Source organism: Furipterus horrens, unplaced genomic scaffold (genome assembly GCF_987537825.1).
Source record: "Furipterus horrens unplaced genomic scaffold, mFurHor1.1.pri manual_scaffold_6, whole genome shotgun sequence".
NCBI lineage: Eukaryota > Metazoa > Chordata > Mammalia > Chiroptera > Furipteridae > Furipterus > Furipterus horrens.
In genome coordinates this window covers 52,027,055-52,042,854 of record NW_028327176.1, presented here as the reverse complement: position 1 = coordinate 52,042,854, position 15,800 = coordinate 52,027,055, and the positions used below count along the sequence as shown (strand labels likewise).

The 15,800-nt window shown below is 40.9% G+C and overlaps 1 protein-coding gene and 1 pseudogene across 2 annotated transcripts in view; one reads left to right on the top strand and one right to left on the bottom strand.

Annotated features, from left to right (window-relative positions):
* PAIP2B (poly(A) binding protein interacting protein 2B) overlaps positions 1-12,139 on the top strand; it is a 37,237-nt gene extending 25,098 nt beyond the window's left edge. For both annotated transcript variants that reach the window (XM_090280287.1, XM_090280288.1), the window contains 3 exons: positions 7,812-7,960; positions 9,647-9,823; positions 10,970-12,139. In XM_090280287.1, coding sequence (XP_090136413.1) covers positions 7,823-7,960; positions 9,647-9,823; positions 10,970-11,026 — 372 coding nt within the window. In that variant the 5' untranslated portion in view covers positions 7,812-7,822 and the 3' untranslated portion in view covers positions 11,027-12,139. The remainder of the gene's footprint in view (positions 1-7,811; positions 7,961-9,646; positions 9,824-10,969) is intronic.
* LOC150006193 (large ribosomal subunit protein eL33 pseudogene) lies at positions 7,197-7,552 on the bottom strand (annotated as a pseudogene).
* Positions 12,140-15,800: the final 3,661 nt, after the last annotated feature.

Sequence of the window (15,800 nt, the reverse complement as noted above, 5' to 3'; positions counted from 1 at the left end):
ACAAATTGTTACAGAACCCCTGGACTGCTCCAATTGAAAACAAACCCACGGGCTGTCTAGTTAGGGGCCCGATTGCCCGCCAGCGGAATTATAACTCTCAATACCAGAGTTTAGTGAAAAGAAAAAGAGTTGTTTATTTTACAGTTATACAGATCTAATTATTTGCAGATTTCTGCTGTTAAGTCTTATGTTAAAACACCCATAGACATATCCTTGCCTCCCCTCTACCAAACCAGGCTAGTTTTAGAAAAGTTAGAGATACCGTTTTCCTAATTTCTAAACACAGTTCAGCTTTACCAGTAGCTGCCAATCATTCAGTTCTGATTAGGGAGACCTCGTCTGTGTTATGGTGTCCACCAGCTTTTAATCCAGAATCTCGTGGATTCTTAGCCTCCTTGTAAACTGCATGGGTCGTCGTCGTCGGCAGCCGTCCGTCTCGAGAGACGATGGTGTAGCTTCTTAAGAGTCTATCTGCACCGCCAAGAATGGTTGTGCAGTCCGACTCGGGAGTGACACGGTATCTGTCTCCTCCCGTGTTGAATCGACATCTTGCGATGACGCTGGAGTGTCCTCTCCAGTGAAGCTGAAGCTACAGAGCCTGGGCAGGGTGATATGGAGGGTCTGCTGTTGCCCATGCAGCAGACCCCCCCTCTCTTCGCAGCTGAAGGGTCCAAGGGAAAGACGGAGTCAATACAGCTTGGCTTCAGGTGCGCCGCAGGAGTTGCCGGTGTTGACTACAACGTCAAACCGCCTTAGGGACTCCGGCTCCGGATTTTCTGTCGGGGTTTACTCCCTTAGCCTTTCCCCTGAAGAGGTATGCCGCAAGGCAGCGGAGGTTTTTTGGAATCAGAGTTTTCCTTCTCTGAAACTGCATGGGTAGTCCTTTGTAATCCACATGGAGAATTTTTCAAAGCAGCAAGGTACGTCCCTTCCTTAAAACTGCATCGTCAGTTCCTGTTAAATCCGTATGGTCAGCCTTGTTAAAATGTCTGCCGCTTATTTTTAGATCCCTGACTGTCCTGTGATGCATGTCACTCAGTTCTGACCATTCACAGCACCTCACGCAGGCTCTGCGTGCTTTTTCCATACCATCCCCTGGGCCAAGACCCCTCCCATCTACCTGAGGCATTGGATGCATTAAAGCCATTTTGCATAACAAAGACACTAGCCACCAGCCTCAGGCATGTGAAGGCATCCTGAAAGCTGCTTCCTTCTCCCCATCCCCTAGCTGCAAGCTCAGGGGTTTTTTAGACACCCCTGTTTCTGTAACAAAATCAGAATATTTGAAGGGTATGATATGGAAAGTTTCCAGGTGATTCTGATGTGCTCTAGAGAACCACTGAATAGAAATAGACCTTCTCAACACTTGCTAAATGCAGTCTTAATCCTATTTGAGTGTGTTTCTATTTTATATTCTGGGCTCAGGTCTAAGTACTAGACTATGTAGTAATTATGTTCAGTGTTGTCATTCTTCCCAGAGTGTTTGTATCCAGATTTTCAGAGTGCATTTCATCAGTAGGTCAGTATAGGACACAACAGAGATTATGTTCTATTTATATTGTCTTTCTAATCTGGCAGCCTGAGTTAAAATTCTGTTTGTAATTTACTTTTGTTTTTAATGTGTTTTCTATTAGGAAACCTAAATTTTCCTTTTTACTTGTGAGGCAATAAGCTTTTGAAAGCTGCTTGTCAGCTTCCAATTTTGCTGGTCAGTTCAGTTTTCTGTGTGGTTAACGAGGGCATTGATATTCTATTAGCAAGCCTTTTTCTTGTATCAAATGGAAGATAACTAATGGAGCATTGTGTGTTGAGGGCAATATAGGAAAGCTTAGCAGGGTGGTCACTCCCTTATTTTCTATTAAAGACCATTCAGCTTCCCTGAGAACAAAGGAAATGGAAATAGAGGGGACTAGATCATTGTAATGAGAGATGGACCTGAAATTTTTAAAACCTCTATATGCATATACTACCTGTCCTCCCCGCTCCACCTTCCATAAAAGCTGAACTGCTAATCCTTCCTCCTTTCCACCCTGATCTTCCACCAAATGATAGAGAAAAGCTGATGGGTTTGTTTACTTTGTAAAACAGGGAAACAGAGAAACAGAGAAATTACTTTAGTGCAGAGTATAACATGCCATATAAAAATATGTTCTACATGAATTTAAGAGGCTTTATAAAATTGTTTTTCATATTGCTTATGAAGCTTTAAAATGTGTATGTAGGTATATATATATATACCTACATACACATATACACAGCCCTGTGAGAAATTAGACGATGAAACAAAGTCACAAAGTTGGAATTTGGTAGGTTTATCTAGCAACTGTCTGGCAGGGAGACTTGCAGTAGGGGAACATAAGCATTCCTGACCCAGAGAAGTAAAATCTGCATTTCACGTGGCTTTGTGATGGGCCAATGGGCCACTTCTCTCCCGATCACATCTCTTTCCCGATTGCTCTCCTTCCCTCAGCTATGACTTTATGCTCACTATGTAGCTCTCTATTACTGATTAAGAATACCAGGCATTTAGATTTTGAAACATGGGAATGTATTAGCTATTCAAAAGATCAAATGAGTATCTCCTCTTACCCTCCCATGCCTGATACTTAGTTATTCCTTCTTTCTCCTGAATTTGTAGCCTCTTCCTCTCCACTAGAACCTTTCTGTGAAAATTTAAGCATGCTCTCGACTCTCCACTCTTTAAAAAATAAAGTTTCCAGAGACCTCTCATCCCTCCAGTTTTTGTTCATTCCTATCCCTTTCCTTGGCAGCTGGACTCCTTGAAAAGGTTATCTCATACTTACCATCACCTGCAAGTCATACCTTCATTTGCCTCTCACCCTCATTTCTCTTCTTGGGAACTCCTCTTACTAATAATTATGTTCATCATAGACTTCCATGATCCTAAATTCTGTGGACACTCCTCAGCCTTTCAGCAGTCTTCAACACACCCATCTACTAGGTGTATTAGTTTCCTGTCGCTGCTGTAACAAATTACCACAAACTGGTAGCTAAAAACAGCGTAAACTTATTCTCTGGCAGTTCTGGAGGACAGAAGTAAAAAATCAAGGGGTAACCAGGCTGCACTCCCTCTGGAGGCTGTTGGGGAGGGAAAATCTGTTTTTTGCCTCTTCAACTGCTATGGCCATAGGCATTCCTTGACTTGTGGCCACTTTACTCCAGTCTCTGCCTCCATGATCACATTTCCTCCTTCTCTCTTGTCTCAGATCTCCCTCTGCTTTTCTCTTATAAGGACACTTATCATTGGATTCAGGGCTTACTGACATAATCCAGGATGATTTACTTATCTCAAGGTCCTTAATTTAGTTATATCTGCAAAGATCCCTATTTTATAGGTTTTAGGGATTCCGGGGGGTGGGGGGGAGCTACCATTCAACTCACCATACCGGGGTTCTTTCTTCCCTTGATTTCTCTGATGACACACTCTTCTGGTTTCCTTCTCAATTCTCTGGTTTCTTCTCAGTCTCCTTTTCTACATTACCCTCCTCCTCTACCTGACTTTTAAAAATGTGTGCACATCATTTGTAATACAGTATTTCCTCACTTATCGCAGGTATTACGTTCCAGACCGTCCCCCCGCGAAGTAGGAACCTTACATTTATTCTACACTCTTAAACCTACGTAACTTTAACAACGTATGTATACAGTACCGCAAAATCCTGCAATATAGCAAAAAATCCGCGATAAATAATTAAATATAATATTTTTTAAAATCCCGCAATACAGTGAGACTGTGATAAGTGAACCGCGATATAGTGAGGGACTACTGTAGTGTCAGGAATAAAAAAAAATTTTTTTAATTAAAAAAGCAAGAGAAAAGGATAAATAAATAAATAATGTGCGCACACATCAGATCTGGGATTTGGACCCTCTTCTCAACTCATTTTGTTGTTTGTCCCTGGGAAATATCTTCTAGTCCCATGGCTTCTGTTACCAGATTTTTTATATTTAGCCACAGCTCTTTAGTTCTTGATACATATAGACATCCTACTTAACATCACCATTTGAGTGTTTCAGAGGCATTACAAATTTAACATATCCAAAATAGAACTCATCACCCCTTTTACCGTCACTCCCATCACCACCCAAGGATGAAGTTTTCCCTTCCCACAGAGTTCCTTAGCTCTGTGAATGACTTTACCATTTATCCAGTTGCTTATGCCAGAGTTATCCTTGATACTTTTCTCATCCTGTCTCCCCACAGAAGTTCATCACCACAAACAACCAAAAATAGTTTTGGAATCTGCCCACACTCTTCTCACTACCATTATCGTGGTCCAGGCAGCCATTATTTTCTTCATCTGGGTCAGCACATTAGCTGCCTTGCTGGTCTCCCATTATTCACTCTCGGTCTATCTAGTCCATTTTCCATATGGCATCCTGAGTTATGTACAAGTATAAATGGAATCATGTTGCTATGCTATCTAGAACCCTTTTTAATGGTTTTCATTGCTTTGATCATGAAATCCAAAATCCTCCATGTGGCCTGTAATGTCCTGCAGGATCTGGCCCTGTCTGCCTCCGCAGCCTCATCGCTCTTGCTTGCCATTCTCTCACCGCTTCTCCTTTGGCCCTCCAACTCTATGCCTACATACCTCCTTTTAGTTCCTGAAAGTTCTTTCCTGCCTCTGAGTCTTTGCATGTTCTTTTTCTTTGTCTCTTTATTGGAGCTGATATTCTTTAGGTATCAATGTGTTGCTTGCTCAGGGAAGCCTTTCCTAACCATCCTTCTCTCCTGAACTTGAATGGATCCTTCTGTTATTTTCTCATAGTTCCATTTACTTCTCCTTTTGTAACAGGGATCATAATTTTTCATAATTATTTGCTTGTCTCTGTCAAAGCACCACAGGTGCAGTTGGCAAGGGAAACAGGCACTTAGATATTAATGAGTGAGTGTATCTAGATATAACTAAGAATGGACGAAACCTGAATCTAGTGGCGGTGTATTTGAAGTAAAATAAAATTTAAAACTGTTATTCACAATATTTAACTTTAAAAAATGGTATTAACCACACTGAATGTCATTAACAAAACTGTAGGAAACAGTAAAGACTAGTTTTTATATCCACTGCTCAATAAACTTTTTCCAGGCAATTCAGTCGAAAGTCCAAAAACTCATTTAGACTTAAAGAATAGCTAGTCTTTGCTGTGAGCATGTGGATCTGAAAGTTTGTGGGAGATTAAAGTGTTGCACTGATGAAGCACATATTCTAGAAATATCCTAGATACATTAAAAGCCCTAAAATTCTTTATGGCTGAGAACCAAAGCCCCTATTTCAAGCCATTTTAGACATGAATCCGTGACCATAGTAAAATGTTAAATCAAATGCTTGGCAGGACTTAGCACCTCTATTTTGACTATGAACAGAGCTACATGTTTTTCTATCTTCAGCCAAAATGACAACTATTTTCCATTTTCGTCCTGTTTGCTATGTATATAAGAGGGAAGGTGAGGTGGAGGGGAAATAAGTTTCAAGCACTTCTTAGACATCAGCTCTTTTATATACTGTGGGTATAATTCTAAAGAACTTCTCAAGCAATGACCCACTTTATAAGTTATTTTATGAAAAATATAATAGAAGTTCTTCAAAACATAAGGAAATGATATATATTCTGATAGAAAAATTGGCAAAGTACTTTAGCAGAAAAATTACAAAACAAGAAACATAAAAGGTGTAAGTATATCTCAAAATATTCAGCCTCATTTGAAATCAAGGAAATCTAAATGTAAACAATAAATTGCAAGTTTTCTCTTATGAGATTGGCAGTGGTTTAAAGAATAATATACTCATGAATGCAGAGGAACAGGCACTTACGTACTGCTGATGGGAATTTAAATTCTTATGGCAGTGTGGCAGTAAATCAAGAGAATTAAAAAAGTAAACATACCTTCCAATATAGAATTTCTATTCTTAGGAGTTATCCTAAAGCAATTATTAGAAAAAATGAACACAAGAAGTCATGGAACCTTTATAATATAGAAACATTAGAAATGCCACCAAAGACAGCATGGCTATCGTCGGCAGCCGTCCGTCTCGAGAGACGATGGTGTAGCTTCTTAAGAGTCTATCTGCACCGCCAAGAATGGTTGTGCAGTCCGACTCGGGAGTGACACGGTATCTGTCTCCTCCCGTGTTGAATCGACATCTTGCGATGACGCTGGAGTGTCCTCTCCAGTGAAGCTGAAGCTACAGAGCCTGGGCAGGGTGATATGGAGGGTCTGCTGTTGCCCATGCAGCAGACCCCCCCTCTCTTCGCAGCTGAAGGGTCCAAGGGAAAGACGGAGTCAATACAGCTTGGCTTCAGGTGCGCCGCAGGAGTTGCCGGTGTTGACTACAACGTCAAACCGCCTTAGGGACTCCGGCTCCGGATTTTCTGTCGGGGTTTACTCCCTTAGCCTTTCCCCTGAAGAGGTATGCCGCAAGGCAGCGGAGGTTTTTTGGAGACAGAGTTTTCCTTCTCTGATGTGCCCTGACTGGAAGATCGAACCAGCGACACTTAGCTCGCAGGCCGACGCTCAATCCACTGAGCCAAACCAGCCAGGGGCACAGCATGGCTATATAAACACAGAAATGAATAAAAGCAAATGATGGCACACCATGCTGTTACTATAAGAATGGATACTTGGAGAATGTGTATGTGTGTCTATGTACCTGAATACAGTAGGGATGCCAGGAAAGTTCTATGCACCACATTGTTAATCATTCTTTACCCTGGTTAGTTGAACAACTAGTGACCGTAATTTTCTTCTTTCTGCTTATCAATACAATGAACATGTATTATTTTTTGAAATACATCCTAAAAAAAAACAAGAATCAGAGTAAGAGACAGTTGCTTACAATGTTCATTAAGAATGTATTTTCTTTACTTGTTTAAACATTAAGGAAGCCATGTGATCTTGATTAGGTTCTAGAACCTACAGAATTTGCCTTGAAAAGATTCCTTCCTCCACTTGCCTAGAAAGGCTAACTATCCCTAGACCTGTTTTTGTTTTTCTCTTTCCTTCCTCTCTCCCTCCCTCCGTTCCTTCCTTCCTTCCTTCCTTCCTTCCTTCCTTCCTTCCTTCCTTCCTTCCTTCCTTCCTTCTTTCCTTCCTTCCTTCTTTCCTTCCTTCCTTCCCTCCCTTCTTCCTACAAGCGAACAAATCTATTTTATGTATTTATTTTTCAGTAAGTTTAAGTCCTTGAGGGGCACACCATTACACGAATTCTGTGCCCAATGGCTTTATCAGGAAGGTTGCTTTGGAATTTAGCACAAGCCATGCCACTGATTCCATGAGCACGAGCGATCTTTCCCTAGGTGACTCTGGTTTTGTTCGGTTTGCCACCAGGAGTCACTGTGTTGTTCTTTGACAGACACAAGCCTGTCTCTTGCCTAGATAGAATTTAGTTTCATCTCAAGAATAAACACTTATAATTTTGAGAAGGGCTGTTTGCTCCCTCTGGTTCCAGAGATCCCAGTTATAGCCAGCAAAAATGTCCTTGGAACTCAGCCTCCCAGATGTATTTGTCATTATAGAAGTCCTGTTCCCAGCAGGCCTCCACAGGCTCCAAGATGGCAGAAAGAGGACTTGTTTTTTTCTTTAAACTTTTAAAGAATTGTACATCTGTATAGTTGATAACTACAGGATATGATTAGTTTTGTAACAGATACAGATTAGCAATTTGTGTTCCCCTATAGTTAATAACTTTGACTTGGAACTTCAGAAGCTTCTGGAAGAATCTGAATATTATAGGTTTTCATTTCCTTGATCCTTGTAATGTTTTATTCTTTCTTTGGCTTCTGTGTAGGTTCTGCCATAATGAACGGATCCAGTGTGGTGAATACATCACCCAGCGTAAAATCCAAAGAGGATCAGGGGTTGAATGGGCACGAGGAGAAGGAAAACCCATTTGCAGAGTACATGTGGATGGAGAATGAAGAGGATTTTAACAGACAGGTAAAGAAAGAAGTGGGAGGGCAATGATGTCTAAGTCAGCAGCTATAATATTTTACTGTCAGTCTGTTACAAAACAAATTGGTCATTGGCTTTAGAATGGTAAGCCATTCCAGGTAGGTAAGAGGACCACACAGTTCCTTCCGTGGTGTTGCTTTGCCGCCACTGGGACACTTATCATCAGCCGAGTAGCTGAAAGGTAACTGGAAGTCTAGCCACTGGGAAAGGGAGAGACCTGAAGGCCAAGGCAGGGGTTTCCTTTTAACCAACTGATGCAAAGTGCTCACATCCCTTCTGGGAACATTACGTGATAAATAGTTACATGGCCATATACAACATGGGAGACAGGAAATACAGTATTAACTAAACAGCTTGGTGCTGTGGGAAGAAGAGAACAAGCTTTGGGGATGCAGCCAGCAATTTACACTCCAAGAGGCTCACTGTGTCTTGATTTGTGTGAACAGCACATATACCATGCTTCCGTCGCAGCCCTGTGCCCAGGTTAACATTTTCTAGGACTGTACCTATGGATAAGGATAGATTTAATAAGGGGAACACACTGTCGTGCTTTTGGGGAGAGTCAGGGCAGATCTTGAGCAGTCACATTAAATCTTGTGGCTTGGAAATATTATGTGGTTATTGTTATTTTAAGTACTTCATAACTGTCTAATTTACTTGAAATTTTAAAAAGGTGTTGCTAATTATAATGTTGAAATACTATTTTTGAGTCTTGCTACCAGTAACTTTTCCTTTGAATTCATGACATTAACCATATTGGCTAGTTTGGGTGATTGTTTTTGCTTGAATCCCTCTGGTCGTGGCATGAGTGAGCTGTGAATTTGTCACCAAGCTGGCTGTGGGAAATGGGATGGTCAAATGTGAAATAAGAGGCCTGCTAAAATCACGCAATCTGCAGAATAAACTCTTTTGTAAGAGTTAACAATGACTGCAAACAAGTATAAAATATCCTAGGTACATATGGCTTCAGTTTAGGTCAATCTTTTAAGAAATTTGGAGTTGTTTTAATATTCAAATCATTTCTTGATGTGGAAGAATACTACATTAAAGACATTGTTTTCTATTGGTATGCCAAAAAATATTCTTTCTAAGGTTCTGCAAATATTTTTCTTCCTTAGGGGCCTCATTACCAGAAAAGTGGGCCAGAGCTGAGAGTTTGTTTTGATATAATGTCCACTATCCAGATAGTAGTCTAGTTAAATAGCTCCTGTACATTTTTCATAGTTGTAAAATGGGAAATTTAGGAAGAGTTACTTCATAACAAAATTGAGAAAAGAATTCTAAGCTATAAAGATGACTTGGCAAGTGCCATATAAATGGGAAATCTCTGTGTCACATATTTAGATTTTAGAAGATCTGTGAAGAATTTTTGCTATTTTGAATAACTTTCCTTAGTCTTATTGTTGATGGACTTTGGTTGAAAAAATTAAAGATTATATTTTTTCCAGCTAGTCATTGGAAGCATTCTGATTCTTAGTAGATCTCATGCAAGATCATTCTTAATCTTGGAGTAATAACCTCTGAAAGAAAGAGGTGGATTAAATAGAAAAGAAGGAAGAGAGGGAGGGAGGGAGGGAGGAAGGAAGGAAGGAAGGATAAGGTAGAGAAAAAACTGGGAGGGATGAGTGCCACGGGGACAGTAAGTCTGAGCTCCCCACCTTTGCTTGCCAGGTGGAGGAGGAGCTGCAGGAGCAGGACTTTTTGGACCGGTGCTTCCAGGAGATGCTGGATGAAGAAGACCAAGACTGGTTTATTCCATCACGAGACCTGCCTCAGGTCATGGGACAGTTGCAACAACAGTTAAATGGACTGTCTCTCAGCGATGGTCATGATTCTGAAGATATTTTGGTAAGAGCCATAAGTAATTCCACATGTCACATAGTGAAAAGAATATAGGGTTTGGAGTCACAGACTTTCTGGCCCTACAACCTTGAGCAAATCTCTGGAGCCCTCTGAGCCACTATTTCTTCATTCATCATGTGGGCATTAATAAGCATGTACATTGGCCATGACTGGCATGGTTCAGTTGGTTGGGCATCACTCGGCAAAGCAAAAGGTCGCTGGTTCGATTCCTAGTCAGGGCATGTGCCTAGGTTGTGTCCCTGGTCAGGGTGTGTATGAGAGGCAACAGATTAATGTTTCTCTCCCTCCCTTTTTCCCTCCCTTCCTATTTCTCTAAAAAAAAAAAAATAATAATACTAAAATAAATAAATAAATAAACAGGTACATTTAAAGATGCATTTCACCTGATAAAGCACAGTGAAAACATTAATGTTGCAGCAGCACCAACTTTCATTTTCCCCAGTAGACTTTTCAAAGTAGAATTGAGATCAAGGATACAAAATTAAACATGGAAAAGGTTTGGTTTCAGATTATCATTTGCTGCTGTCCTTTCCTGTCCCTCATATTTTTGAACAATGTTGTTACAAAAATTGTTCATTTTGGAAGCAACATGCTTATAAGAGGCCATTTTCTACTTAAAATTAGGAGACCCAATAAATGAATCCCCTGCCTGCCATGTTTACCTATGGAACTGAGTGATTTAGTTCTCACACAGCCCATATTCTGAGTGATTGTGCCTTGTAGTTTGCTAAGGTGTTGGGCATTCACAAGATAGTAGACAACCAAAGAGGGTACAGCAAGAGGAAGAAAGATGTGTGTTTTTAGGGATTGTGGTACCAAACTAGTTTGACGGGGTTCTCTAATGTTCATCAAGTTAAGGTATTCAATGAATGGAATTATTTTTGGAGTCAAACTTGCAATCCCCTAATGAAAGCATCATAAAGGAAGCAGGAGGGAGAAAATGAGTCTGGTCAGGGCTTAGCATGTCAGGAGCCATTGAGAGCAGCCCAGCAGTAATAGCCCGAGTTGCAAAGAATTCTATTTCTCTCCTTGAAGCTGAAAGGAAGGTACTGGTAATAATGGAAGCAGGGAGAAAATTAGTTTTAAAGTGCAGCTTGCGGAGGATTTATTATCTTTTGGTTCTTATTTCAGAGCAAAAGTAACCTGAACCCAGATGCCAAGGAATTTATTCCAGGAGTGAAGTACTGAGCCAACAGAAAAGCTTTGAGGAGGACTTTTATGTCCCCGGATGTGGAGACAGCGCTGCATAAAAAGGCAGAGCTAAAGGGGGTGGGGGGCTAGGGTTGCACAGCGGGGAAGGGGAATAGTGGTTTCACCTGACACTGTGACTGGAGTAGCTAATGTGCTCAGTCTTACTCTGCAAGCCTGAGCATTTATTTCTCTTTTGTTCTACTGACTTTCATTTTGAGCAGTTTCCTATTATTATTATTATTGTTATTGTTATTATTAGTTTTTGGCTTTTTGAGTTAAGGAAATTGCAAGCTTTTCCCCACTTCATCAGGAATGTTCTGCTATGTGCGTTTAAACAAAATAAGGCGACCAAGAAAAAATCTAGGTGTTTACGAATGCCTCTCACCCTGCTGTATACTTAAAAAGGCAGTGAACACCTAGAAAACTACTCTCAAGTCTTTTAAGCTGGATGGGAAGAGTGATGAGTGGAAGAAGCAGGTGTTGTAAAAGAATATGCAACTTGGCTCTCCCGATGCGACGCCTGGGGCTTCCAGCAATGAACTGGGATTACCAATGGCCTGCTGAGCCCGTGTCTTCCTGCCTTGAACCCCGTTCAAGAAAACACAGACTTAAAGTACTGGTTTATGGTAACTTTGTCGATGGTTGATGAAAGTTGTAAATCAGAAGGGGAAAACTGTGACGGTTATTGTCACCTGAGTCACGCAGTTACTGTTGGCCTGCTCTTACGCCTCTGTTTACAGCTCCTGTCAGACTCATCATTTCAAGGTAGATTTGCCTCTTTGTCTCTCATGGTACCTAGTTCCCTATCCCTTTCCACCCCCATCCTACTGTGGTTTTAAGAAAAGATATTGTTACCAAAGGTGTGTGAGAGGCATGCTATGCTGGCCATAATCTTCAGGCTGGAAAAGTCATCCTTGAATCCTGTGAGTTGTGTCTTAAGTTTATTTTGACATTTTTTTTTCAGCTCCACGAAGGTTTGGTCCTTTTGGTATCTTCCTTTAGAAAGGTTTATGCACTTTTATAAGTAAATATATATTTCAGGACACTAGCTGGAAGCTCATTTCACAATTTTGATGCTTTTCCCACTTTATAGAATTATACAAAAGAACTAAAAAAGGCTAGTAGTGAATTCCACTTGCCCCAAGTGACCGTGTGATCCATCGGGATAGTTTCAGCAGTTACCATGTTTTCCTGTTCCTACATCCCCAGCTCTGCAAGATTTCTAGGTTGGGCTCTCTGGGTTCGCTCTTATCATCTTTCCTGCCTGCAAGTCACAGGGGCTTTTTGTTGAAACTCATAAGGAACTAAACTGGGCACCAGGTACTGCCTTTGTGTGATAGTGATGTGGGTGGCAGAGTCAGGTCTAAAAGAGAGTGTGTCAAGTCCTGCCGTTCTCCCTGGACGAGGGCTCGCAGAGGCCTGAGCATAGTAGCTGCTGTGTGACTGCTGTTGTGTGTGTGAGAGGCATATCAGGTAAAGATCCTGTAACTTGAAATAAAGTCTGTGTGAGTTCAGTATGTGGAGGTGGGACAGAGATTGGAAGGTAAGAACTAGGGTCTGGAAAGCTTAAGAATTTTTCCTTTTTCTTATGAGTTCTTCATTGACTTTTTTGAACAGCCACAGCCTAAGGTCAGATTTAAAATAGAGTATTCCCTCACTTATCACGGGTATTACGTTCCAGAACCCCCCGCGAAGTAGGAACCTTACATTTATTCTACACCCTTAAACCTATGTAACTTTAACAACATACATATACAGTACCGCAAAATCGTGCGATATAGCAAAAAATCCGCAATAAATAATTATATATATATTTTTAAAATTTGCGATACAATAAGGCTGTGCTGTGATAAGTGACCTGCGATATAGCGAGGGACTAATGTGCGAACACACATCTTTTTCTCATATGACTCTATTGGATGGCATTATTTGAAAACTTGTTAGGTCACATGTCATAGGAGAGTAGCTTAAGGAGCTTGTATTGCCAGATGTGCACATTAATTTCCACAGCCTCTACCTCGAGAGAATGGAACTCTGACTTGTTTTCAGGGAGGTCTATGAGTAAAGAAATTTCTTTATTCCATCTTCAGCTTTCAGCTGGCATTGTTGCCTAAAACAAGGAGAGAGCCTTGGAAGTGCAGAAAAAGAAGTCTTTCTCTCCTGGGGCTGCTTTTCTTTATTTAGTCTCCATTAGCTTGTCCAAACTCGAATTATAGACTTGGAAATGTGTTGTCATTGCAGAAAGAACCATTTTCTAGACCCTAGATACCTAGATGTGTACTCCATCACAAAGAGTACGATGGATTCTTGTGTGGCTGCCAGTCTGGAAAGTGCTACAGGGATCCAGATCTAGTAATTTCTTCATCCTGAAGAAGCGTTGCTCTTCTGACACCAGGACAGGCTAAGATGCTAGGTGCAGTTGTCTGGTGTGAGGTTCCATTTTGGGTGTCAGTCTTTGCCGTGGTTTTACAAGGCATGTTTAGTCAGGACTAAGAACTCTTCCTGCCAAGTGAGCAGTGAACCTGAGGGCTGGACTATCCAGTCCTATTCTGACCCGTGTGTGCTAAATCCAGGATCAGAAAGCAGTTAGCAAGGTGACCCCTTTTTTAATGTCTCAATTGATGCTTCCAATGGTTCCTCTTATAGCCCAACTCTTCTCCATCTGTTTTGTTGTGAGGTGGGCACAGAGCTGTAACCCAGATCACAGGCTCAGCTATACTTAGTTTGCCAAGTCCTTAGCAGAAAATGCATTTGGGTCCTGCTGGACCTTGACTGGGAAAGACTGGGAGCCTCTATCTCAGACTTTTCATCATAGGAGAGAGTCTGGGTGCCAGCCAGGCTGGCACCTTTACTCTTTAAAGGTGAGGCTGGTATTTATAAGTCATCACTTTGATGTTGAATTTAAGTCGGTATTCTGTTGAAACTTTTTTTGGCAACTGGGAGTCTGAAAATTTGTATAAAAACAGAAAATGCATCTTTAATAGTTGCCAATTCTGGCTGGTCCCAGTGTTAGTTTATTAATGGTTGATTTCTGATTTTCTCTGATGATTGAACTCTAAAACTCAAAGGTAAAAATTGTTTTATCTCTTGCTCTTTAAGGAGAAAATCATGAAAATAAAGAAAATGCCTTTTCAGCTTCTCCAGGGTTTAGAACTACAGCAGAAAACTTTATGGGCACAGCCTAGGCCTAAGCACCTGCAACTTTGGGTCTTTGGCCTAATTTCTGAATGCAGCAGTTGACTTTTGGGACCATAAAAGGTCAAACCAAAAGAGATCATAAATAAAAGGCTGGATCTTTGTAGCACCTCAGTTTCCAAAGTCAAAATAGCTGAGATCTTTTAAGGTCCTAATGCTAACTATGGCTTAAAAATGTTTTACTGAAATACTAAACATTTTTCAAATTGTGTATTGCTACAGTGTCAGAAGTTTTGTCTTAATTTCAGAGAGTCTGGCAAGTAAGGTCAATTAGATACGCTGGCAATTTCATGTCAGAGAGGAAAGTCATTTGAAGTAGCCAAAGGTAATAGCTTGACTGACTCTTCTTAGAATACATTAGTGCTGCTGCAAACACCATGTAGAATCATTAGGCGCCCAGAAATCTACCTACTGTGATTGGAAGGGGCAAATGCTCTTTGAGGAAGGTTAATGTTCTTGGTTTAGGTGATCCTGAGGTATGGGAACAGGCAGAAGAGACCTGACATTTGACTAAGATTTCCATCTTTTGGGAAAGGCTGTATATCCTCCAGCAGCCTCCTTGGGGATTATGCAAACCTCATGAGTTTAGGAGGTGGGTCGAGAAAACAGAAGGGTTGACGCAGGTCTGGTGTGCATCGGGAACCTTCATCTCTTTCTACCTCTGCTCACGTTTCCCAAGTGCGTCATTTCTCCCTCGTTGCCCACCAGGATCCTTAGTTCTTGTCCCGCTGCCCTGTGTAGTGCAGAGTACTTTCTGCAGCTACTACTCTGCTGTCATGTGAATTTCACCCACAGACTTGGTTAGTCACAACTTTGAAAGGTTTTTTTTTTCCATTTGCTTTTAATCTTCTGTCTTTATTTGTCCCATATTACAACTGTAATTGGTGACGAGAGACAGGGCAGTAGGAGGTTGATGGAAGGCAACACTTGTTTTTTTGCTTGCTACTTGACCTTCTGCCCACGCCCCTACTGCTGTCTCCAGTCAGTCTAGTTTTTGTGAGTCATAGGAATAGGATAGCTGAGTACACTGATCTCCACAGGGTATCAGCCAAGAGTCACCCCAGGGGTAGAAGAGAAATCTGCAAAGTGGCAGATGCACCACCTTTATTCCAAAAGAAAAGGCCCCCCCTTAGATTTTGTTGTTACTAGGAGTCTCATTTTTGAGACTACCTTCTTACTGGCTACCTTTTGTTTTAAAATAATGAAGAAACATTCTAGGCAATTTACTATAAAATAGTACACTGTTTTTACTCTGTAACTCAACATTAAGTGATAATTCTGATCTGTTGATTGTGAGCCTCAGGAATGTTTAGTGCTTGATGGGTGGTTTGGGAGGCAGAGTCTTTTTCACTTTTTACTTAAAAACAAAAACAAAAACAAAAAGAACCTTTGAGGCATATCTTACATATAAAGTTCACCAATTTCAAATATTAAATTCAGTGATTTTAGTAACTTTCCTAAGTGTTGCAGCCATAACCACAACTCAGTTGCAGAACATTTTCATCCTCCACAATAAGATCCTTATTTATTACATGATAATTCCTGTTCCCAACTGTAAGGGACATCAATCTTTGTC